Source organism: Cygnus olor, chromosome 11 (assembly GCF_009769625.2).
Source record: "Cygnus olor isolate bCygOlo1 chromosome 11, bCygOlo1.pri.v2, whole genome shotgun sequence".
Taxonomy (NCBI): Eukaryota; Metazoa; Chordata; class Aves; order Anseriformes; family Anatidae; genus Cygnus; species Cygnus olor.
The window spans coordinates 4,320,661-4,346,452 of NC_049179.1; the positions used below are offsets into that span (position 1 = coordinate 4,320,661).

Here is a 25,792-nt window from a genome sequence, read left to right on the forward strand (position 1 = left end):
ATGTTTAAAAAACAAACAAGCTATCTTCAGTCCTGAAGGAATCATAACATTAGTCCTGCTAATAGTTGAAGTAGCATGATAATTTTTCTTGATGTGATGTTGATACAGCTGTACTGTTTGTAATCCCAGAACCGTTTTGGGTTTAGGTAGTTTAATTCATTCTGTTTCATGCTGTTAGATATGCCTTAGGAGCAGTAGTGACCCAGCCCCAGCTTAGGCTGCATGAGGGCTGTGCACGGCTAATAGTTGCTCGGGTTTAAATGCTGCCAGCTCAGAACTGGATGCGCAAGAATCAGCTTTTTAAGCCTTCAGTCCTGTTATCTATGTGGCAAATTACTTTGCATTTATGTGCACACTCAATAGGAATATTATGAACAGGATCAAAGATTCTGGAAACTTTTAGCATACATAGTGTTAGTTAAACTTAGAAAAGTACAGGGAAGAGGTTAAGGCATTTTATAAGTTACGATCAGTTGCTGCTTGTTTAAAAGATGCTTTCAAAAATTCATGCGCTTATGAGTGTGTGACTGATTTTTTTCTTCTTGTGTAATTCATATACTTTTAAGGTGTTTTTTTTTTTGTAAGTAGCAGAACTAATTAAACTTTCTTGCAAGCTTATGCTCCACTAATTTCCTGCTTTACTAACAATTTATAGCCCCCTAGCCTTTAACTCCAATGCCTTCCATGTTCATACTTTTATTCTTGTCCTTCCCCAGATCCCTGATAGTACTGTCAGCCTCTTTCTGGTGGAGAATGGTGACCAGTGTTGAGGAATTTGATTAATATGTATATATGTGTGTATATACATCTCCTAATAGTCAAATACCAGACTTTCTTGACTTTCTCTAGTAAGATGTGGAAGAGAGGACGAGATGAAAAACTGATGAGAAAGTTTAAAAAACAAACAAAAAAACAGAAGACTCCTGTGTTACTCCTTGACACTGCCAGAAGCATGGTTTTGTGTGAGTCTGTGCTTGGGCTTTTATTGCAGGGAAATATGTAAATGGGAGTGAGCAACCAAAGCATTTATTTACCCAGGATGCTGGATGGAGGAGATGACTATCTAAGAAGTTTTTGGTCCTGACAGCTGCCGGGGTGGTTAGTTGTAGTACATGATGGTGACAGGACTGGATCAGGGAGAATGGAAGCTTCACTGAGTTGTATGTATTTGGTCTTTCTGTATGGCGTGAAACTGAACCCTTGAAACGTGAGCATGGGATGAGAGGCTGGGAGGTCATTTCCTCAAACCTGTGTGAGTCTTGTCTTCCCTGTCTCAGCAGCAGCCGCCCCCAGATTTTCTACAGCCTCATGTCTGTTCACTGGAATTTTTGAGTTAAGACCAGTTAAGAGATATGAAGAAGTAGGGTTGCTGTTGTTTTGTTTTTAAACTAAGTGTGGCTACATTTCTCAGACTGTTCTTCCTGCATGCTTGCAGCTGAGCTATGGTGAACAGTGTAAACTCCTGTGAAGTTGAGGGGGATGCTGATGAGAGGTTTTGATGGGAGAAGGGAGCACTAGGACAGCTGCAAGTGAAAGAGAGTACTGTGTGCATGTGGTTTCTCTAAAAACTGAAGTGTGACCTTATCCTTCTCATAGCTTTTCTTTAGTAGAAGTCCTGCTAGGCTAATGGTCTTACAAATTGGTGAGCCAAATGTGATCAGAAGACTTCAGGCTAGAAATACCTGATTAATACTTCCTAATCTGCATTGTTTTGAAATTTTAAAGAGAATATACTTTTACTTTCACAGGTTAAGCTGCCACCAATGATGGAAATCATAACAGCTGAACAGCTGATGGAATATTTGGGTTAGTAATTACTCACAATAGATAGTTTTTGCTTACATGTTATACTTCTTAGTGAGTAGTAGGATAGGAGGACTGTGTTATTTACTAACATTTTTTTACTCAGCTTTACTTGAATGCATATTTCAAGAAAATTACTCATGGTATTCAGTAACACATGTTTTTCCTCAACAGTTTTTAAGTCTTCTGTACTGTTTTCCTAAGTTGTTAGCCTAATGATGCAGTTGATGCAGTTTAGTATGCCAGTGTGTTGGTAGATTTAAACTTATTCATGTCTTTTAATGTTTTGTTACAGTCCACAGAATGGAACAAGTCAATTGTGCTTTTAATTGTCAGCAGTAACTATAATCCTTGACCCAATTAAAATAACATGAAAAATGAATTAAGTTGTCATGGTGACTGGGGTCTCATTTGTGGGCACTGTTCCATTACCAGATTCAGTCTTCGGCAAAGCTGCAGCTGTTTCCATCTGACAAGTCTAACTTCAACAGCTCAGAGTGATCCAGATGTTACAAGTGCATTTGCCCTAGTTCTTAAGCTATATGCACCACAGTTCCTTGCCTTTGTAGCCTAACAAATGTAAAACATTTAAGCTTAATATACTAACTAGGTTTGGTATTCTGAAGCAGAAGAAAAACTTACTGTATTTTCTTTTTTCTGTTTGTAAAGAAAGCTTCTCAAAAGCCTATTAATGAATATTCCAATAGCAGAAAAAGTAGTTAAGTAATTAACTTGGAAAAAAAACCGACACCAACATCTTTTAAGAACTCTAATTTCCTGTGCCTAGACACTTTTTTCTAATTGTATTGATAGAACAATGCTATCTGAACTCACTGCCTAATCACAGTTGGCTAAACATGTGCCTTGAAGTGTCTTCTGTCTTGAAGACATATTACCTTCTGGAATTATTTTATTAAATTGAATCTCAAAATCACTTTCTTAGATCGTTTAGATTCCTATTTAGTCAACAGGATTAGCAGTTGACAAATTGTTCTCCTACAGCTTAAAAAGAACTTTAAAAAAAGAAAAGCCCCTCAACCATATTGAACAATTTGAAGAGGTGATAAAATAAGAAACCTATGATGATACTTTCATTAAATCTGTAGAACTTCTTTGTGTAGAAACATAGTTTTTAGGAATGAAACAAGAGAATAAAAATGAAAAGCATAGAAATAAAGTTGAAAATTCTGGGTGAGGCAGGTTATGGAGACTAAAATTTTTGGTCACCATTTTTATGGTCACTAAAATTTTTGCGAATCTTGAACCCCTGTGTCTTGATTAACTGATTAATAACCTATATGTTGCAAACACAGATGGAATACAGGCCTTTCAGAATTATTAGTACATTTTGGAATATGTTTCCATACACATTATGTCAGTCAGGATGAGCAGTTCCAATTCTTAAATTGTATTATGCAATTACATGTTTTATTGTGAACAGTTTTGACTTTTTATGAATCAAGGCACAGAGGGAAGGTAAATAATTAAGAGGCTGGCATGATACTCTAAGTGATTATGGAATGCTGTTTTAGTAATGACATTTGAATTTCACTTCTCAATATATGACCTTAATATTTAAAATATATTTTTGTTTTACTTTTTACTTATAATTCAGGCTATAAAACAATGGCATCTCATTTAATAGAAAGCTTAAATGGTTATATTTATGATCAGTTAGCTTCAGTCAGAAGCGTTCAAAGAAATGTTGAATAAACTATATTTTTGCTTTTTTTAGGAGACTATATTCTTGATGCAAAACCAAAAGAGATATCTGAAATTCAGCGTCTAAATTATGAGCAGGTAAGAAGCTGCTCCTAAAATACAATTGCTTATGTAATATACTAAAAGGTACTATTTTTTTTTTTCCTCACTTAAGGTTTACTGATTTGTTAAGAACCAGAAGCATACTAACTGTTATTAGTAGCTTTCCCTTTTCTCTAGGCTTGATGTAGAGTATTATTTGTAAGTATTTCTTATTAGTGAAGAAAAAATTCTTATCTGTTAACACAAACTATTGCTTTTCTTCTTGCAATGAGTGTAACAAAAGAATATTTTTCATATTGAGGAAGAATAACATGGAAATACACATGGAAGCGTGTAACAGGGTGGTTGCTCTTTGAAGTCTTCTATTTTGCATTCTTTAGCATGCTCCATTCTGTGGTCTCTGCTAGTCTTTCACTGATGATACAGATGAAACGAGATCTGTTTTTAAGTGTTGATGGACAAAAAGAGGTTGATTCCGTATTATACAAGGCAATATTATTTGCACTGACCACTGTTTTATCACAGAAGTCTTTCTACATTAAAATAAAATGTTATTCTTTTCCAAAAATATTGATGTATATATGTATCTTGGAGCAAATGTTTCAAGCTCTGTGATCACAGCTGTTTCTTTTTGATTACTTGTGGGGGGAAAAAAGTGATTTGAATATAAGTATTTCAAGCTAGTTCTCTTTATTGTTAGGTCATCTTTTCTTGCTAATGTTCAGTGTTGAAAACCAAAGTATCTTGGGATGATTTAAATAGAATGAAGATTGAATGGATTCTTTTAAGAATCTTCCAAAATACGCCTTGTGTCAAGTTACATGAATTCTCCTTGTGATAACTGAATTAGCTATATTTCTTTTTCCCCACAAAATGCTACGCTGTTAAAGATTATAGCAGTAATCAAGTTACAGGAGGTTGAAGAAGATTATATACCTGGTAAAACTACAACCTCTGTGGCTTTCCTGTGCTACATATATGTATTTACTAAGTAAATGTCACAAATCTTTTTGGTAGATATTTAATGTACAATGTTAAATTTTAAAATGTACAATTTTAAAGAAACCTCCCATTCTAGGAGTATTCTACATTCCATTCAAACATACCTGTAGATGCACTTGTGATACTACATGAGAGGGAAAAATAAATTAGGTAACTGAGTCTTATAAAATTATTACATTTCAGAAGCATTGCAACTAAGTCTTGGTGTTACTCATAGTTTTGTGTTTATCATGTCACACAGTTAATACTCTGCCTAAAACAATAATTTTCTTCTTACAACATTGAAGAAATTTGTATATTCTTTAGAATACCAAGTTATAAGATGCATGGAGTGACTTCTTAAAAATACTAAGATCTGCCTTATGTTCTAATATACAGGCTTGTATTGGCATCCTGCCCTATTAATTATCAATCTGTTAATTTGTCTTTTAATGTGCTGCCGAAACAAATGTTCAAATCAATGTATTGATTATGTTACTGTTTAATGAAGCCAGTTATTTGGAATTCAATAAATTGCTTCTGAAGTGATGAAATGTCATCTCTACATACCCCACTTACATCTTGTTAGCCTATCTAGCTCTTTATTAGTTTTCTTGTTATTCATCCAATATATAGTCATTTATTTACATTTTTGCCTTCCCTTATTGAGCCCATTAGTTGTTGTTTTGCCATTAACTGTCTTATTAAAAGAAGACAGAGGCAACTGTCTTTCACAAACAGTGGGCTTAGTCTGTGAATCTTGTCTCTGTTTCATTTCTGATCTGTATTTCTTTATTTTTGTTGTGCCTTTTTAACCATTGTTGCAATCCTGAATTCCTCTTAAGCAACAGATATTGCAAAACCAAGCAAACAAAAAACTCTGTTTCCTTGAATCTCTTGCAAACACTGAAGTACTTTCTGAAGATATTATTTGTGGATTCTTCTCACTTGGTAGAAAATACCGCAGCCTTCTAAGCTATGTCTTTTTTTTGTCCTTGTGGCAAGTGTGGCTTAGCAAGTGTGAACTTCATCATTTAGACACCAAAATTACAGGGTTTTAGTCCGTGACCAGAGAGACACTATATACCGTGATGATACAAACAGCAACACTGCTTCCTTCCAAATAAGCATTTTATATACAAATGCAATTGGATAAACTTGCATTTAAGTGTGCACTTGCCAGTGGCATGAATAATGTGAATGTGTTGAAGCAGTTTTCTAGCTAATTTCTCCTTTTCTATTTTTTTTAAAGAAATATTGAGTTGATGAGCACTATGTGATGAAAGATTACAAGGGTAATTACCAAGTGTACAAAGCTCTAGTTGGTCATCTGTTTCCTTTTCTTTCTGTTGTCAGAATATGAGTGATGCAATGGCAATTCTACATAAGTTACAGACGGGTCTGGATGTCAATGTGAAATTTACAGGTGTACGAGTATTTGAATACACACCTGAATGCATAGTGTTTGATCTTCTTGATATCCCTTTGTACCATGGATGGTTAGTGGATCCCCAGGTAACCTTTTTTTTGTTCTTTTTCCATATAACTCCAAGAGAAAATAAGTTACCCAAATTTTATTGGGGGTAGGAGAGATGTTTCAGAATTTTAACTGCAGTCAATAATAATGAATATGGTAATGGATGTTCTTAAATCTAGTATAAAAAAAAAAGTATTTAAAAAATATTTTCCTTAGAGGAGTGAATCTAGACTGTATTTGTTTTTTACTACAGTAACTTTGCAGAGGGTAGGTATTTTTTGAAGCTAACATTCCAAACCCACTACACTGAAATCACAACAGTGTAAATGAGAGTTTTTGTTCTGAGGGACATAGGGAATTGCCAGATACAATGTACCAGTTATTGTTTTTGAAAGCTCAAGAGAGAACACTTGGAAGGAATGCAAGGTTACTTTCCTCTCCTGTTTATGTCTGATTTACATCTACCAGTACCAGCTTTTGAGAACTGAGGACTTTAGAACCAATTAAGGAGAACCGCATCTTTCACAAATGTTAAACTTTTTAAAAAATTGTTCACGATGTTCAGATGTTATTTAAATAAACAGTAAAAATGATACTGTTTACTTAGGGTGAAACTGAGGAGTTTGTCTGAATAATCTGCCTCTGAGATTTTTATTTTCCTCATGCCTTGTTCATGAAAGCTACTATTCTCTTATTCTTCTTTCTTTATTGGAAAGTAGCTTTGTTATAATTTAGCGTAATGGTGCCAATCAAGAAGAGATTGTTATAGGCAAATGGACTCTGTCCAAAGATGCATGATTTTGGTGTGACCTACGTGGCTTATACCTTAGCAGATCACAATTTGTAACTGTAGTTCTAAAACACAGTGTATCAACAATGTCTTTTAATGATGCTTTATGTGAAGATCCACTGGGATTCCTAAATGATGGCTGTTCTTTTTGCAAAGATTATAAACTCACTGAAATTATAGTTATTTACGTTTTTGTGTGGCTATTCATGAGGCGAAATCCTATAAAATCTGATTTTTAGAAGTACCTGTTTTTCTAATGAAGTATAATGCTTACAAATAAAACAATATTGATGTGTATAACATATATTCAAGATGGTAGCATTTACCTGAATCCTAGGGGGTTCTGTAACTTGAGCTGTAAACACCATAATGGAGAAGTAACTGGAAGGGAGAATGTCTCTTTTACAAACTGCATCCCATACTCTCTTCCCTCCAGGTCAGCAACAGCTTTCGATGTTAAGTTTTATCTTTAGGGATCCAAAATGGGATGTGAGACTGCAAGATGTTTAACAGTCTGGTGTAAAGCTTTTTGGCCTACTATTCTTAAGGGGATAACATTCTCTATTTGTTGAAACTTTAAAAAAAAAAAAAACAACAATCTTATGAATAATTAGTCTAAGCTTACAGTTTTGTTCCGTTCTTCACAAAGATAAGTTCTCCTGTTCCCTCCTGCTCCAGGTTGCTGATATAGTAAAAGCAGTTGGTAACTGCAGTTACAATCAGCTAGTGGAGAAGATAATTTCTTGTAAACAGTCTGACAACAGTGAACTGGTTAGTGAAGGTGGGTAACTTTTTTCTGTTCTTTATCTAATTATCTGCCCTACTGAATTTTAACTTCTTACTTTGAATGTAGGTCATAGTATGTAGCAATATAGGTGTGGTGAGCTGCATGTTATCTACTTTCCCTGGGTAGACAAACAGCACTGTGCTCATCTTAACTTTTCTGATGCAATTTCTAAAACAAGGATCAACTTTGTTCTCTCGGTATATAAAAGGAAGTTATATCCATCTTTTTAAAAGGCACATTTCATAAAAACGTAATACGGGCAACATTTAGATTTCGACTTGGCTACATATCATCTCCTATAATTATTATATAATTATATACTACATGATGACAAGCAAAAACTCAGTGGTACCAGAAGTGGATACAGCACTTCTAAACAGGAGAGGGTTATTTACTATGCTCAGGTTTTTTAATCTTTCTATTCGTTTTCTTCTCTCTGAATGTGTTCCCTTAGATTTGTCATAGTAAGGGGGCACCTTCGTAGGGAGGAAATTGGGGGGAGGGGGAATAATTTAATTGTTGCATTCAAATTTACACATAGGTAAGTTGATTGCAGGTTTTTACAAATCAAAGAAGAGGATCTCCCCTTTTATTGTTACTCTATAGTTAAAGGATATATGTCTTAGTTTTTGGAAGAATTCTTAGGGTTTTATTTGCTTGGCATATTATCCTAATGATATCTCTTGTATTATTTTTTGTTTGGCCCACTTTTATGGGGGTTAGTTACTGAGCAGTGAATGCAGTCTCAGTATTCAGAACCACCTGCTTATCCAGTGCAGAGAGTTAGCAGTCTTGCAGTACTGTGGTGAGGACAAAACACAGCCCCTTTTGTTTCCTGTATTTCTTGGCATTAGACCAACTGTATATAATGAACAGTGTCCACATTCCACTACAAGCAGTTATAACTCTGGGTCTCTAGGTTAAGCTTAGGTTAAACTTGCTTTTAACTCAACCTTAGCAAGACAAAACAGATAAAAATGAATTTGTAGGGTTTTCACTTTCTTTTTTTCTGTTAGTGTCATCACAGCAAATATTTTTGCTTACTTGACATAAAGCGGGGCAGAGAAGATTACCAAGTATTTATATGTTTAGAAGTATGTAACAGACCCATAACAGTATGTATTGCTTTTGTAGGATTTGTAGCTGAGCAATTTCTAAATAACACAGCTACACAGTTGACATACCATGGGCTGTGTGAATTGACTTCAGCTGTCCAGGAAGGAGAGCTCTGTGTGTTCTTCAGGAATAACCATTTTAGCACTATGACCAAATACAAGGTATATTCAATGTTTTCGTTGTTTTTAATTTTGTGGGTTTTGTTTGCATTTCAGAGCAAATCTTGGTTTTCCCTGTCTTGAAAAAGAAATAAATTCCAGTTTGTTCTTGTTAAGTAAGGATGGGCTATGATGAATGTAAGGTCTATCGTGAATGCTACTTGCAATGTATTGATTGCTGTCTTAGATATGAGGATCCACTATCACTTTAAATCTTACTGTAACTTTTCCCTTTACGTTCGGTTTGTTTCTTGTGTTAACTCTTTTTGTGGATATGTGTAATGATGTAATTTTCTTATGTGGTTTAAATTTACTTGAGTATGTAATCGGCAAGGGTAGGGTTAATGGATTTGTTTAATTTCTTGTTCCTGAGGATATGGAATTTTCTCTTATTTGGACCAGGAGGTGAGTAGCTCCATACATGTATCCTGGTGTTCAGAATACCAAATATCTGGGGAAGTTGAGATGAGCCATAATATTGGTTCCCTTTGTTAGGGAAGCGATTGAGTCTGAAGATGAGGAGACAAAATGGTGAGAACTGTGGAAGGAGTACTGCAGAATGCTAAAAGCAGGTGACAATTTGAATGTTTCTGACACTCCTTTTTCCATGGACTGTAAAATCTGGCTTAGGCAAGTTTATAATAGCTTATGGAACATCTTTGTTTTTAACACAACTTTGCCTCTAAGGTGATTGTGTATTTCTACATATCTGAGTGTTAGGCAGAACAGGTTGCAATAAAACTGCCTCCTAAGATTTAATCATTCCCTTCTTTTCAGTGATAAAATGATGTATTTTGAAGTAGATTTTTCATAGGATTACCATATAAAATCATACATGTAGTTAGATATTTCTCTCAAATGTAAGTATAATGAGTTCTTACATTTGTATACAACTACTGAAATTATATGTTGGTTAGTTTTTTTTTTAAATAAGACTAATTCCATGGACATCTAATAATGCTAACAAATTGGGGGGGAAAAAAGTATGTGCAGCATACAAAAATGCAGGGATTACTTTTTTTTTAAACCATTTATTATTTGGTGACCTCATATGTGAAGGAAACTCTTCCATTTGGCAGTACTAGTCCTCTTTCCCCCCATCTGTTAAACTTGACTGTCATATGCTTATCTTTGGTATTTATAACTGAATAACTGCTCATAAACTGACCTAAAGATCTGACTCATGCTATTAAAGAGTGGATTAACTCTTCAAGGAAGTAACACAGCTGTCTTCTAATAACTTCTTAGAGCCATGCCTATAATTTGTTTTAAGTCAATGATGTTCTTGAAGCAATAAAAGTGGTAAAAGTATCTTTCTCTTCCCTTCCTTCCCCCTAACCAATTAAAAAATAAATTAAATATATATGTGTATATTTGTTTTGGGGCAAAACTGTAGTTATGTTCCATGATGAAGAAGCTCATTTATGTTACAATTTTTAGAGTTACTGTTTTGCTTCTCTTTATTTTCTTAAATCTGCCTTTTGGAATAATTGGTAGTAGTTCGTCATGTGAGGCCATACAGGACACTTTTTTAAATTTAGAGTATATTCCAGATAAAATACTTGTAAATCCTGGACTCAGATTTTTAAATGCTTCACTTTTGTACTATAACTTTAAAATATAAAATATTCTTTGTATTAAATATGTTCAATGAATATCATGGTATATTTTACTTCTTCGAAGTTGCTATTGTTTTGTAACCCAATCTTCTCCATTTTGAGAAGCTTTAGACCTCTGATATGAGAAGTTTTGGAATATGGGTCAGAAATGTTTCATCATCATCATGACCTCACTTGCAGTTAGTGTTTAGTTTCCATGTTATCTACAGACTTCTAATTTTTGGGGTTGTCATTTTCAAATGGTTGTTCAACTTTCTAATGATATCTGGTGTGTTGTATGTTACAGCATATAAGATATCAAGAAACTGTCTTAATAAAGACAAATTCTTCATTAATTTATTTTTAAAAGTTAACAGTAACCTTTCCATCTATTTCCTAGTTATTTGCAGTAGCTGTATGACTAACTATATTCTTGATTATCAAGGAAGTCAGAAACGGATTTGACTTGGGCTTTTAGCCAAGATTAGCTATCCGAAATCTTTGTACTCCAGGATACTCATGAGTGCTAAATGCATTGTTGTCAGAGTTGAGATTTCTCAACTGCTTTACTCTTTTTATTAGATTTAATGCTGGCTCTGTAGATTTTTAATGGGTTTGCTTTTATTTCAGAGTTCTAGCAGTAGTCAGAAGTAGCTGTGTTATGGAGAAATGCCCATCAATTATGAGAACTGAAGATGCAACATATGTCAAAAAAGCTGAAGACATAAAACTTTAGGGTAGGAACAAATAGGCTTTCTTCTGCTCTGTACTGGTGCCACATAACAATTATATGATTGTGATTGAGCAATTCTTATTATTTGTGGTGCTGGGTTGAGCAAATTTTTTTTAAGTTGCACATTAGTTTTTTCCACATCCTATCTGGTGAGATTGTTTTAGAGGTAATTAATGTTTTTTGTCTTTAAATTTATTATGTTATAATATGCATTTAGCTATAACTGCTCAATAAGGTATTATCTTGCAGATATTTTAATACAGGGATGTTGTATTGCAGATATTTTAAATGGGGAGTTGTAGAGACTGGTAACATCCTTTCTGCATATAATCAGAGCTTCCTAGTTCTTACATGTTTAGTTCAAAGAATTTGCAATATTTGTCATTATTTTACACGTTATCAATTTAAAAACAGATTTACCAACACTGCCAATACTTTACCCAGTTATATACTGAGTTTAGAGGAGTGTTGCACTGTCAGATTGAAGGATGTCTACCTTGCTGTTGGATTACCTACTTTAAAGGGCTATGTTACTGAAATAAGTTATGTGAAAACATGGAGAAACAGCCCAGTACCCTAAATTCCAAAATTTTTGCATGTATAGTAAAAGAATTTGTTCCATATAAGGAAGGGAAGTGGAGTGACTCCTTGCAAACTTTCTTTTTATTTTTTTTGCATTATTACTGACTTAACAGTAACAACATAGGTTTGAAATTCTCTTTTTTTTTTAATATTAAGTGCTTCTTGAAACATCAGAAATGTAATGTTTATATGTTCATAATAACAATTTTGAATACCTGCCATAGATTAGTAAAGTATCAGTGTTGTTTCATACTGTAAAACAATTTATTAACTCTAAAAATTTATTAACACTGGTAGCTGACCTGTAAAAGGTAATTCTATGCTAGTTATAGGGATGAAGATAATACTTTGGGCTTTGACATAGACAATAGGTGAGAAGTTGTTTGTATGGGAATGCTTTTTAAAATATTTGTTATTTTAAAAAGAATGTTTGACTTATGAACAAGAGAATAAGTGAAAGGAAGAAAACTTTTTAATTTGGTCTGCTGCTTTATTAAAATATTTGTTATTTTGAAATATTCCCGTTCAATGCAACATACAGACACCTCTAAAATGTTAATCTTCAGGCAGGTAATGTGATTTTTACTTGGCTTTTTTTCCTCACTCAAGGAGTGTCAAATGGAAAGGGTGCATTTAATAGTTTTTCGATTTTAGATGCATCATTCACTTAAATGATGGAAGTTGAGTAATAAAGCACCAATAATAGAATGGTGGCAGTGCATTCTTTCAGAAATTAATATAAAAAGTTTTGAAGAAATCTTCCTCTGAAGACTTCCGTTTCCTATTTGTAAAGCTACTTAGGTGATATTACAATGTAACTGAAGATTCACAGATTGCATTTCAGAATAGAGCATCAGTTCATTTATCCACTTTAGGCTATTTAATATAGTCTTGGATAATTAATCCTTCACTATTACTCTTTGAAGAGTTGAATGATAACTGCATGATACAATATGAAGTTTTCATTTCTAATTTGGAAAAGTTCAAGTACTATTTTGATATAAAATTGTGGCATTTAAAAAAAAATCCATAATTTCATATAAGATAAAAGCAAATATGGCGAAGTATAGAAGGTGTTAATGGTAGTTCAGTTATAACAACAAAAGGGAATAAGTAACCGATTTATCCATTTGCCCAAGTACTCATTTAGTCTATTTCCTGTCTCTTTAATTGGATATTAATAGTCTTGGCTCTTGTGATTATACAGTGTTTTCTTTTTGCCTTTACTTTTCATAGCTACTAAATATGTCAAATGATAATTCCCTAGATCAAGGAAAAACAGGACTGTAAAGAGGGGATCAGTTTAAGAATGTCTTAGTTCAGTTGGAAAGTTTTTCCCACTGATGTGACTGTGATACAACCTGGCAGTTTTCTTCCTGAAAAGTGACAAGGGATTTGATTTTTTGAGTATGCGTATTGCAATGATGCTCTCTAGGTTTATAAATAAATGTGGGATTTCTGTTTTGATACTCCACATGGGCTTTTGTTCAACTAGAAAATATATTTCGTAGCAAAACCTGCATTTTTTCCTTGGGGAAAAATATGTCTGAGTTTGCCATAGTTAAAGCAAAATTGTTCTACAGAACAACCCAGTTAGTTCTTCCGGTTTGCACAAAAAAACTTCTGAAATACTAATAGATGTAGGCTCCAGGTGATACTACTTGTTACAGGGCCTCCTTTTCCTGTGTTAATTTCATGAGGAGATAAAGTGATTAAAAATAATGCTTTTAAACTACTTGTTCTGAGGCTAATTACCAAGTTTCCAGTGGTTTAGAAAACTGAAGAGGAAAGTCAAACACTTGTCGAAGAGCTTCACATATGAAAGACAAACATTTTAAGCCTCATCCTTTAAGGACTTTAAGGTGTTAATGTTCTCTTGGACTTCTGGATCTGAACCTTTGAATTTTATGAAAGTATTTTATGTTGATGTGAATGTGTGTTGTTATTTTGAGATTGATCTAATCTATCTGAATGTTTTAACTTCTAGAGATTTTATTATTATTTAAATTGACACCATTTGATACAGAGTAAAACAATGTTTACACAGAACAAAAACTGTGCGCTTACCATGAAAGGGGCTAAATATTTAAACGTTTTTAACAAGCTATATATATCTCTATCTATCTATCTATCTATCTATATATATTGCCTTTAACTATGCCAAACTCAGACATCTTTTTTCCCGGGAAAGTACTTCAGGTTTGTTTCCAAGGAGTTATCAAGGTGTTATGTTCATTTCTTTATATTAAATTTTATTTAATATTCACCTTTGTATAATGAAAAAACTAAGATGTACAGAAACTAAATGTAGTTAATTTAACAATGAATACTAATATCTGGTCTTCTAATGCTATATGTAGATTCATTTAAATTTAAAACTCACCAAAAAATCTAAATGAATGTTTTACTGGAATGCAACAGTTGCTAGGGGGTCATTTATCATAACTGTATATCAGACTGTGAAAAAGCTTTTTCATAACTTTACAGGTTTTCTTTATTCTTCTGCGTAGGGTCAACTTTACCTGCTGGTGACAGACCAGGGTTTTCTTACAGAAGAGAAAGTTGTTTGGGAAAGCTTACACAACGTGGATGGTGATGGAAATTTCTGTGATTCTGAGTTCCACCTACGGCCTCCATCAGACCCTGAAACTGTCTACAGAGGGCAGCAGGATCAAATAGATCAAGTACTGGATTTCTGCCTCTCTATTGTATTTTTGTGTTTGCTGGTAACTATATGTAGTAAATACTGTTTATTTTTAGTCATATGTATATACAGATGTGTACATACGTGTACTCATAAAAAATGACTAGAAAAAAAATTCTTCAGATACCTACATTGAGGTTTTCAAAAGTGCTCCTTTGAAATACTATCCCAACTTTACGGAGGAGAAGACTAAGACCAATTCTGAATAGTTCGAAAGGTCTGATTTTAGTCTCTGAGAATCCCTGTCTCCAAAGAATTTACTCAGGTGAAATGTCACATCTGCTTTGTATATGGAAACAAGAACAGTACTGTGAAACTTCTCCTCATTTTATAGATTCATTTCAGCACGTTGATTGTCATAACGGAATTTTGTGTTCAGATGCCAACTTTGCTGAATGTAAGACAAGGGCCATAGTAGAATGCACGTGATGGTGGTAATGTTATTCCTAATTATAAGTAATAGTTTCTGGAATTCCAATTGGAGACAAGAACTATTTGTGTTAACATAAGCATATTTTGTGTTTACATAAGCATGTAGCAAGACCACTTGGAAATTCTGCTTGTTTAGAATGTAAGATTTATCTTTATAATCACTGTTATTTTTTTAATACTTTAAAATAGATATATGAATAAGCAGATGCTTTAAAAAAAAACAAAAAACACCTCAAGCACTGTACATCTCTTTCAGTAGAATAAATAATGTGGTAGAGATAACAGAGAACAGGTTCTGAAACAGAATTTCTGCTTGCTTCTGTGAGGTAGATGGATTTGAAGATGGAGGCTAGGGGAAAAGGGATGATACTGTGTAGCTGCCCTTGCTGAAAAATGTACTTGTTATGACTTGGCTCTTTGTGAAAGAGCATTAATAAGCAAGTTTACTCTTTAGGATTATCTGATGGCTTTGTCTCTACAACAAGAGCAGCAAAATCAAGAAATTAACTGGGAACAGATACCAGAAGGAATTAGCGATCTAGAGCTAGCAAAGAAGCTTCAGGAAGAGGAGGACAGGCGAGCTTCTCAGTACTATCAAGAACAAGAACAAGCAGCTGCTCAGGTCCAGGTAAGAAAACATTACAGAAGATAATCACCAGTTTTAGTGAGTATTAACTTAATACTTAACACACACATCTATGTTTGTAAATGTTTCAGATAGTTAAGACTGATGCTGTTTACATTATAAACAGCAAGTAACAAGATGAATATAGGAATCTTAACAAATAGTGCTACAACTTCTGCAGTATGCATGCAGATATGACAGTTGCTGGCACTTAAATACTTCAAAGCATGTCTAACCTAAATCAAAGTTTCATTTATACTGTGTAAGTTGGAATGATGGGATGAGTTACTACTTAAGATTGCAAAGATTGCATTAAAATATTTTACATTAATTGCAAAATAGCATTCAAATAGGAGCTTTTCAACAGTAGTCAAAATTGTCTTTTTGTGTTGTGGAAGTTTGGTTTTACCTTTCTACATGTTTCAGTCATGGTACTTTGTGAATCTATTTTGTCCTGATCATCCTGAAATTAACAGCTACTGCTGGTATGCCTTTTCTGCTCCCCCTTAAAAAGCAGTTGTGTTCAGAATGCGTGGAAAATGTGATTCATGCATATGTATATAAGAAGTTGTTGTATAACTGATTTTTGTATGCCAGAGGCAATATTTAAGTTGTCCTGGATTCAGGGGGTTCTTTCCTGCTGGAGACTTTCAAAACACACACACACTCCACATATTTGTAAATAAAAGCAATCTGTGTGAAGGCCAAGTCTTTGGATTGCTTGTGTCAGTTCAGAACCCTTAACGGACACAGTTGTTAAAAGTGAAACAAGAAATTTCGATGGTTCCAAATTCTGTTATTTCTGCTGCTTATTGCTTACATACAATCATTGGTAACTACTTCTAAGACAAAGACGTGAACAGAGTGAAAGGGGATTTAATTTCTCCTGGTTGCAAAAAGTTGGAAAGAACTGAGGAACCTGCTTAACAAGGCTTAACAGCATCCTCTTTTGCAGCTATGAATGAATAGTAGCCAGAATAGATGGCGAATGTACAAACTTTCTGTTGCCTTCTGTCTACAACTCACCAAGTTCTTAAGTACTTCCTAGTCAGAAAAAAGTCTGCTTTACCACATGTCAGCTGTCAAAAACCATACTTTCACTCACAACTTCTGAAATGTGGATTATGTTCTTATAAAAAGAAATTTGAAAAAAAAGGTACAATAAATATAGAAGTGCCAGAAAATGTTTGAAGACAAATTCAGATCAGTTGCTTCAATAATAAAATACGTGAACACAATAGAAGAGACTCATAGGACTTTAAATATATTTTCAGTTAATTTTGTTTTTCAGAAATAAGTTTGCATGGAGGTTTTGGAAAATTTTCACTGAAAGACCTACCTGAATTCTGCTGTTTGCGTTAAAGCTGAACTTCTGTGTACTTTAAACTAAATAACACTTCAAATTTTTACATCTACAATAACTTTTGCTTGTTTTATTCAAAATGGTATTTTTTTCTACATAGCAGGTGCCAGGTGCTCCTTCTTTAGCAAGTGGAAGACAATCTGGGAGCAATGAACGTAAACGTAAAGAGCCTCGAGAGAAAGAGAGAGAAAAAGAGAAGAATAGCTGTGTTCTCTTGTAACAGAAAATGGATTTATTCTGGAGCCAAGTGCATGTCCTCAGAAGCAAAAGCAAGGAGTAAAAAGGAAGACAAACCTGTTACATGCCGCCTGTGCCTGATTACCCCACGGATTTTGTTCACGTTTCAGGAGAGGATGGGTGACTTTGTTACAATCATGCAGACTTTCTTCAAAGTCATAGTGTGTGCTGCTTGAGATGGAATTCCAAATCACAGTTGGATGCGGCTGTGCTTTGAGTTAGTCATAAGTTATACTGCACCTTGTAGCTGAACACACAGATCATGGCAAGTTTTGTGTCATAGTGACATCCATTACTTATTACATCAGTTAGTAAGCTATTTTATCTTCTGCTCTAAACACAGGAGGTAATTGGTTTTGTGTAAGACTTTTTTTCCTGAAGTCTGTACACTAGCACAACAGAATCCTGTGTTACTTTAATGATGAGAAACTATATCTTAGGTTGGGTATAGTCTCCATAACACAAGAGCCCAAATAACAGATGGGCACTGCCTCCTCAATGTGTCCAGATATCCTCGCTTCTGGATTTAGTACTTTTTTTTTTTTTGAACCCAGATTTATACTGCGTTAGTGCTGTTGTTGCACCCCCTGGCCAGCTTTCTTGCCCCAAGAATATATGACTTGATTATACAAAAATTGTCATAGAAAATGGGGCATTTATTAATGAGCAAGATGAATATTGTTTGCTTTTCTTGCAGTTATAAACTGGGTATGGCAACTCAGATGTTATCAGGGTTAAACAAGTGATTTTATAGGTAATGTTTTTTTCTTTTAGTATTTTTTTTCCTCTTGTAGGTAAACTGGACCAGATAATTTCTTATTTATTGACCTCTCCGTATGATAGGTGAATGATGAGAGGAAACTAAGGTCTATAATAATCCTTATTCTAAGAATGCAGAGTTAAAATAACTGTCTGCCTTTTTCTCCCAGAAGTACCTTTAACATGTCCACTTGCATATTTAAGCAAGTGTACTGTAATTAAATACACACTTTTTTGTTTCTAGGTCATATATCTTCAAAAAGCACACTTCCGAAGGGTGAGAGAAAAGCTAGGCTGCTCTCTGAGATTGTCTAGAAAGGTGGTCAGGTGTAATATTTTGTTTTAAATCACTAATTTAGTATTTTTGGAAACAATTTTCTAATTTATGGGAACCAAATAAACATGTTGTATCTTACAGTATTTATAGCGTACAGAAACGGAATATTCACTGAATTATGAGGGAACCGCAAATCCTCCTCCATTTCCATTAAGTCAATAAGAATTACCTTCTTGCTGAACCTTTTTGATAAGATTTGTATTTCACAATTTGTAGATACTTTTGAAAAAGGCTGCTTCTCCTGGACAAGTTATGATTCATGCTCTAGGTCTGGGTAAGTGCATTAGTATACAATAGTCTAGGACAGCTAAGGCAGCCGGATAGAATATGACATTACTGGTTTCAGGTGTTTGAAGAACGTCTGTAAGAGAGTGGGTGTTTAAACACAAGTCCACAGGTAAAAAGCTGCTTTACAGTTACTTCAGGCAGACCTGCTGCGGTGATGGCAACCAGTAATTACATAAAATCTGTTATGAACTTAGAAGGAAAGTTAGACTTGTAAAGGAAGAATGTCTTACTAACTGAAGGGCCAGTTTATATCACCTTTTTCTTCCATGACAATTTTTTTTGTTTTTCAATTTTGTTACACTTTTTTTACAATAACAAAGTTATGAATGGTAGCTATCTAATATACAAATTGTAAATGTAAAGATTTCTCTATATTCTTTAGTAAAGTCATGCCCAGAAAAGTCATTTTAACACTTAATGTATGCAGTTGAGTTAACTTTCTAGGTCAAAGCAAAGGTTGACCTCTTTTTTCCTTTGCAGCAGCCTAACTTCAAACTAATGTGATGGAGGATCACCAACATAATGACTTGTCTACTTTAATCAAATCAGAAAATATTTCAATAGTGTCAATAACAAAGACTTTAAGCCAGAATGTTGTTTAAAAACATTCTGTTAATAAGATTTTTTCCAAATTTGTGTATTTACATTTATTTATTGCCCTTGAAAAATAAATATGTCGAGCTAAGTGTTTGTTATCTTATTATTTTTCACTGACAGTATTGCAGTATTGCCAATTTAAATTATTATTTTTTAAACTTTAACTTGAGCAGGCAATGTGGTTATTCAGAGTTTATTCAGGCTTTTTGCCTGAGATACTTGCTCATATTAGAACAATTCATGTAGCATTTCAACTTTCAGACGGATGTGTCTGAAATCTAATATACTGTAGTGATGGTAATGTTATTTGGTCACAATGGAAGAAAAGTTAAATGTCAGTGCTCATCACAAAGTCTGGACTCCCCAGTAATTCAGTTTCCCTTTCAATAACAGGGTAAGGTTTTCAGGTTATTTGAGATGGGAGGCATGCTATTCAAACAGTTTTCTGTTAATATCCTTTTTTTCTTTCCAGGTCTTGGAGCTTTGGGGAAAAAAAAAAGATAAAGAATTCCTAAAACTTAGGGCATTGTTCTGCATGGGTTGAGCTTGATAGTGGCAAAAGTTATAAGCAGCTGAGCTTTTTAATATCCAATATGAAGTATGTCTGGAAGATTAATTAACTCCCCACTATGACTAACCATTTCAAAAGTAACTGTCACAGTTGGTATATAAAATATCTGAAACTGAAAAAATATCAATATATAAAATATCAAAAATATCAAAATATAAAATATCAAAAACTGAATAGGACTGCTTTTATCTGTAGTAGTGAACTTGGAAAACAATGTCAAAGTAATCAGGGAGCACTAGTAAGATGATACGTACTTCTGGCTCTATTTACTTCAATTACAGGCTTTTTTTTCAAATCTCATTTTCTGGCAAAAGGTACAGATTTATATTTTAAATCTGTTTATACAATTTAGCATGCATGTGCTACAAATACCTACATAACGTATATGAAAGTGTCAGCAAAGTAGAGTAGAACTTTGTTTTCCACTAGATAAAAGCTAGCACAAAAGACAGAATCATAGAATTTTTTGTTGTTGCATTACAGTCATGAAATAAAGCTACAAGCACTGCCATAGTGTTAAAGGTCTTTCTAAAAGACACTTTGTAAATGCTCAAATCTACCACTTAAGTTACATTTATGTGTAATCTGAAGCCCAACAAAGCAGATCCAAATAAGGTTGTAACATGAGAAGAAATTAGCATTCCTGAAAATTCACTTAAACACAATGCAAAAAAATTTTTGTAGCAAGCCATCTACTTAATAGAATAAAGTGTATGTTCAGATTGTCTTTACAGAGCTCTTCTTGTGGATCACAGACACACAAGTTGAAAGTGAACCATATGCTCTTCTGTATACACTTGCATTGAATTGCCAGTCAGTCTATGCACTTGCTTGATACTTCACATTATTGTCAAATGTTTCTTCAAACTTGTACACACAAGTTCATGAAATTTTTTTCCAGTATGTAATAAAAGGCAATTCGACCTCATGAAATTGGATCTTCTGGTGTATTCAGCAGGAAATACTAAAGTAAAATGTGAAGCTGATATACTTTTAACTGTTCTTCTTTCCTGCTACAATAGATCTATAAGCCAAAGCTAACTTATTGCTTATGCTTAGATCAGCTTTTTTTTTTTTTTTTTTACTATTAGGATGCTTATCACGATTGATCACTGAAGTTTATGCAAAGTAGATCTTTAAATACAACATAATGAAGTAAGAACTGTATTCATTTTACAACCTTAAGAAGTCTACTTTTATGTAATCTTAAACAGCAGATAAGTCAGCAAATGCAAGTTAATTGGTGTTCTTGTTAGAAAGCATATAAGGAAAAAGCAAAAATAAAAAGCCTTAGTTTGGTTGCACTATAATGCTCTTATTTCTCCATCCGTGCTGTGAGAGTAAGACCTTGGTAAGAGGAAAAAAAATCTGACATTGAAAAATGTTCATATAGTCCAATGACAACAAATGTCAATGCAGCAAATTAAACATAGGCATTTTATTTTGTGATTTAGTGCAGTTACTTAACAGTCTTTTAAGCATAACCAGCACTAGACTGGTAGCAGTGTTATTTTGAATGCGAAGTTTTGGTGAGATGAATGACACTCATCCAAATTCATCTAAACAGAAATCTATTTGATGTTAATTTCCATAGTGTTTCCACATACTCCTCCTTCTTAACAGCTTGTTCTTACAGTTGTACAGTAGAAAAGCAATGTATTTAAGCTCAACTGTCTCTTCTTCTGAAGTGGAAGAAGTGTGGTGGAGAAATGTAGAGAAGAGGCTGGAATATAAAAGACCTCTATGCTGCCTACTTTTCTTGAGATTGTCTAGGGATTTGTCCTCAATTTTCATACAATCAGAACGATTTGGGTTGGAAGGGACCTTTAAGATCATCTAATTCCAACCCTCTGCCACGGGAAGGGACATCTTCCACCAGACCAGGCTGCTGCTCAAAGCCCCATCCAGCCTGACCTTGAACACTTCCAGGGATGGGGCATCCACAGCTTCTCTGGGCAACCTGTGCCAGGGCCTCACTGCCCTAATTTATTATGCTGTAGCACAGTAAATATGCTTTATACAGCATTTATTATGCTGTAGCATAATAAATAGCTGTAGCCATAGCATGTACTGGCCAAACCTCACCTAAGTAAGGCCAGGCTTGATGCAGCTCTAGGCAGGCTGCTCTAGTGGTTGGCAACCCTGCCCAGAGCAGGGGCATTGAAACTAGATGATCTTTGAGGTCCTTTTCAGCTGAGGCCATTCTATGATTCTAAGTAATGACCAGCATACATGTTTTGTAATGGGTTGGCAGTGTCTGTCTCTGTACACCTTCTTCTTCACTCTCATAATGCTTCTAGGTTAAGACTAGCTGTTCTGACCCTCTTAAAAACTCAGAACATTTTTATTAAATGTCAGTTGTCTGCTGTTTAATTTTGGTCATTATGTCAGCTTTGTCACTATGAGCTCTTCCTTTACTTGGAGAGTTACCTCTGGAGAACTTGCTGAAACATTAAAGTTCTTTACTGCCTTTAAAGTTACTCTTCTGGTTTGTAGGATTATTTGTGCTCATAGAAAAAATTCATATGTTGAAGTGAGCAATTCATTGTGCTTTGAGGCTAAGAAATATAAACATCTAGTTAATTGTCTTTAGAAATTAAAATACCATGTTTGCCTGCTTGACACAAGGAATTTTCAACAAAATGTTGTCATGTTTGGGAAATCCATAGGAATATTTCAGATGAGCTTCAGTGCTCAAAAGTACAAACTTAGTTTAAACAGTATACTTCAAAAATAATTTGCTGTACCAATATGAAAATAAAGGAATCTGTTTCTCTAAATGTGTTGATGAAACATGAAATAGGGCACCCAGTGCTTTCAACACTAGTTGAGTCACACATTTAAGGAACCAGATAGGGGTCTTGCTACAGTCTTGCTGGGGCCAAAAGTGAGTGAAATGTCATTGTCTGCTATAGTCAAACACTAAGCCAAATGCATATAAATCTTGGTAGTAGGTAGGGACATAAGATCTTTTGTAAGTTTTTTATTTCTTTAATTAATCCTTTGAGAAAGTTAACATAGTGTTAACATAATTTCAGTTTAGGTCCCACCCAGTTTATGATACATACTGTGAAGCCCATAAATTTTGGGAAGTGATCTACCGGTGTCTCATGAGACGGTGCCTTTAGCTCACACAAACTTGGATTCTCCGTAGCAGAATCCAGAGCTCAGTACTAATAGTACTGAATCAATATGGGGAACATGACAATAGGGGCTTCACTGTGTAATAATATGTCAATTCCGAGTATGTAACTGTCATAAGTCCATAATTTATTACATGTACCAGCTATAATAGAGCTAGTATGATTATTTCAGTCTATGCTATAGTTGCAATTCCTTGCTGTGAAAGAATTACAGAGAATTAGATGACTGCTTTTCTAATAGGCTTTGAAACTACCTTGAAATGTTCTTTGTAATACTGGATTTTTCAGTCTTGGGATATTAAACAATGCATAAAAATTTCTGAATAAGAAATGTAATGATTTAACGCATAATATTTTTCTTCTTTTGTAGTATGTTTATAGGGAACATAGTATTTAAAAATATGTATTTGATTTTGTATAAGAATGCTGTAATTACCTATATATGCTGCAATCACCTTCTAGAACTAACAAACTGCTACATCAGTAACAAGCCTATGTATGCTCTCGAAATTTCACTGGAAGAATTTAATAAATGTTAGGAACAGATTTATTTCTAAATAATATAACGCTAAATTCTTTTTTTAACTATGGTTTCTACTGTGCATTCCTACAGCTAACAGTTCAGGGCTATCTTGTGGTGGCTAAATTATGTGTTAGGATCCTTCTAAACTTCCTGAGCAGTATTGCAATACTACTATCACTTGTCCTATTTTTTTTTTAAATTAAATGTCTGTCCAATCCAACCTCATACTACAACACACAGGCATGAGAAGGAAATTAAAACATGGCATTTCAGTATAGGCTTATGCAAGCCAGTCATGTAATTTATTAAATTTTTGAAAAATCTTGGACAAAATAAGGAATCCAATTTTTTTCAAGGCAAGCTACTGTTAGATTATCCTTTGCATTTTTTCAACAAAAACAAGCTCAGTTTTGAATGTAACCATGTCTTCAGATTTGATAGCTTTGTACAAAGCATGCACATTCAGCATTTTATGCCTATTTCTAAGGCAACTTTAGTTTCTCTTCAGTATTTTGGTGCCAGGGCAACAACTGGTCTCTTAATTTTAAGGGTTTTATTATTGCAGGTTTACCAGAACCAGAAAGTGCTGTATAAATTGCTGTATAATATACAGTTGGGTTTTGGTGAAGTTCTTTAGATTGAAAGCTTTAAAACAGGTTGTATATGAGGGGAATAATTAACAGTATGCGCTTTTTTGGCCAATTGCAGCCTTGTTAGACTTTTCAATTGAGTTGTATTTACTGTAGGAAGAAAATTACTGCTTTGGAAACAAAATTCTTCTTTCACTTGTAAAAAATTTAATAGCTGATTGTATTATACTATTGTAGATAGATACAGTGAACCAATGAACCTACCTGTGACTTTTTAGATTACTTTTTCAGCAATTTGCATTTTTATCTTAAACAGTCATAATAATTACATGTTCATATTTCATATAAGTTGACGTCAGTATGCTTGCATTTCTGGATTTCCTACATGCTTTCTCTTTGAGCTTGACCTTTTAAGAATCTATTAAAAAAAGGGACCATAGGTAGCAAGCGTTTCTCCACCTATACTTGGCTAACTCTTGAAATGGCCAGTGCTGTTACATTATGCTAAACTGTGATTAGTCAAATAATTACAGTATAGACATTCATTAAATAAGCAGGACTGTGCTTTTGGTACAGTTTGTACTTGCAAAATGAAAGCACTTAATAGTTGTTCCCAGATTGCTATCAGATCATATTTGACAAATATTCCCTTCTTGTAACTTTTTTCTCTTATACTGATATTTCTGCAGTGTATAATCACTGTTTACAGGTCAAGACTCAATAAACTTGTTAGTAATACTTAATACAAAAAGTATCTTGTCATTTTCTATAAAAATAACTTCTAAATCTGTTGCTATCTGCTCAGTACTAGATCTTACATTAAAAAAGTCACAATATTAATACATTATAAGAGATGATTACAGCTACTTTCTTCATAAGGCAGTGAAAAATACTATCAGTGTATGTTCTCCCCAAGCCCCCCTTAAGTGATACATCTTTCCTGTTGAGTGACGTTTTTGGTTCATCTTTCTTATTACAACTTTCAATTAAAGAAGTCCTTATCAAAGTTTTCCTAAATCTTGTCAATCTCTTATCAAGTGAACAGATGCATAGCTATTATATGTACAACCTTTGATAATCACCTTTAACATATGTAAGCTTGAAGTTAACTACCTTTGAAACAAACTGATGAAATTCAAATGAGTCATACAGAAATTGCCCCTCACTCTCCAGCATTGACAAATATTTACCATATTAACTGTCTGAATAGCATTACCAGGAAATTTAAAACTAGAAGTTATTTTAGAGAAGTTCAAAAAGATTTGCTTATTGAAGCAGATCAGTAATGTGTTCAAGATGCTATGCTTAGACCCACCAGAATCGTGCAATTGCTCAGCTGCGATAAATCAAAAGTTGAGTTGTAAGCCTGTTAATCACCTAAAGCTTATCTTGTATCTCCAAATCTAGTTTTAACAGGAAATACATATTAAAAAGGTAATAGAAGCTACTATAGATTTACTAGCAAATGGAAAAATTAAAGTTCTAAACCTGTGTTTTAGAAGCATGACATGATTAAATCTAGTCATGCAGTATCATTTGTACCGAACTGTATGATGGAAATCCTTTTCATTATGATGCTAATTGTAATGGCATGTACAAGATCAACTACTGAATGTTTTGTGTTTTAAAGGCCTTAATTGTTTATATTGTATTAATGTTTTTAAAGACTATAAGGAATTGACACTTTCCTTGTAAACTGTTAAAATACTTTTGAACACTTAAATCATTTTCAGATAAGTCTAGTTCTGTATTTTAATACCCCTTTTTGTTGTTTTTTTTTGTACAAGAAATGTTGCTAAATTCTGGTATCTTTAAAAAGAAGTCAGATTATCAA

General features: G+C 33.9%; 1 protein-coding gene and 1 long non-coding RNA gene across 3 annotated transcripts in view; one reads left to right on the plus strand and one right to left on the minus strand.

The window, feature by feature from the left end:
• MINDY2 (MINDY lysine 48 deubiquitinase 2) overlaps positions 1–24,980 on the plus strand; it is a 31,230-nt gene extending 6,250 nt beyond the window's left edge. For both annotated transcript variants that reach the window (XM_040569626.1, XM_040569627.1), the window contains 8 exons: positions 1,749–1,806; positions 3,539–3,603; positions 5,905–6,063; positions 7,494–7,596; positions 8,737–8,879; positions 14,300–14,473; positions 15,380–15,553; positions 17,014–24,980. In XM_040569626.1, coding sequence (XP_040425560.1) covers positions 1,749–1,806; positions 3,539–3,603; positions 5,905–6,063; positions 7,494–7,596; positions 8,737–8,879; positions 14,300–14,473; positions 15,380–15,553; positions 17,014–17,133 — 996 coding nt within the window. In that variant the 3' untranslated portion in view covers positions 17,134–24,980. The remainder of the gene's footprint in view (positions 1–1,748; positions 1,807–3,538; positions 3,604–5,904; positions 6,064–7,493; positions 7,597–8,736; positions 8,880–14,299; positions 14,474–15,379; positions 15,554–17,013) is intronic.
• On the minus strand, positions 801–10,441 carry LOC121075892. Its single transcript, XR_005823219.1, has 3 exons — positions 9,084–10,441; positions 6,328–6,331; positions 801–811 (listed from the first exon to the last, which is right to left on the minus strand). It is a non-coding gene; the product is annotated as an uncharacterized LOC121075892 (long non-coding RNA).
• Positions 24,981–25,792: the final 812 nt, after the last annotated feature.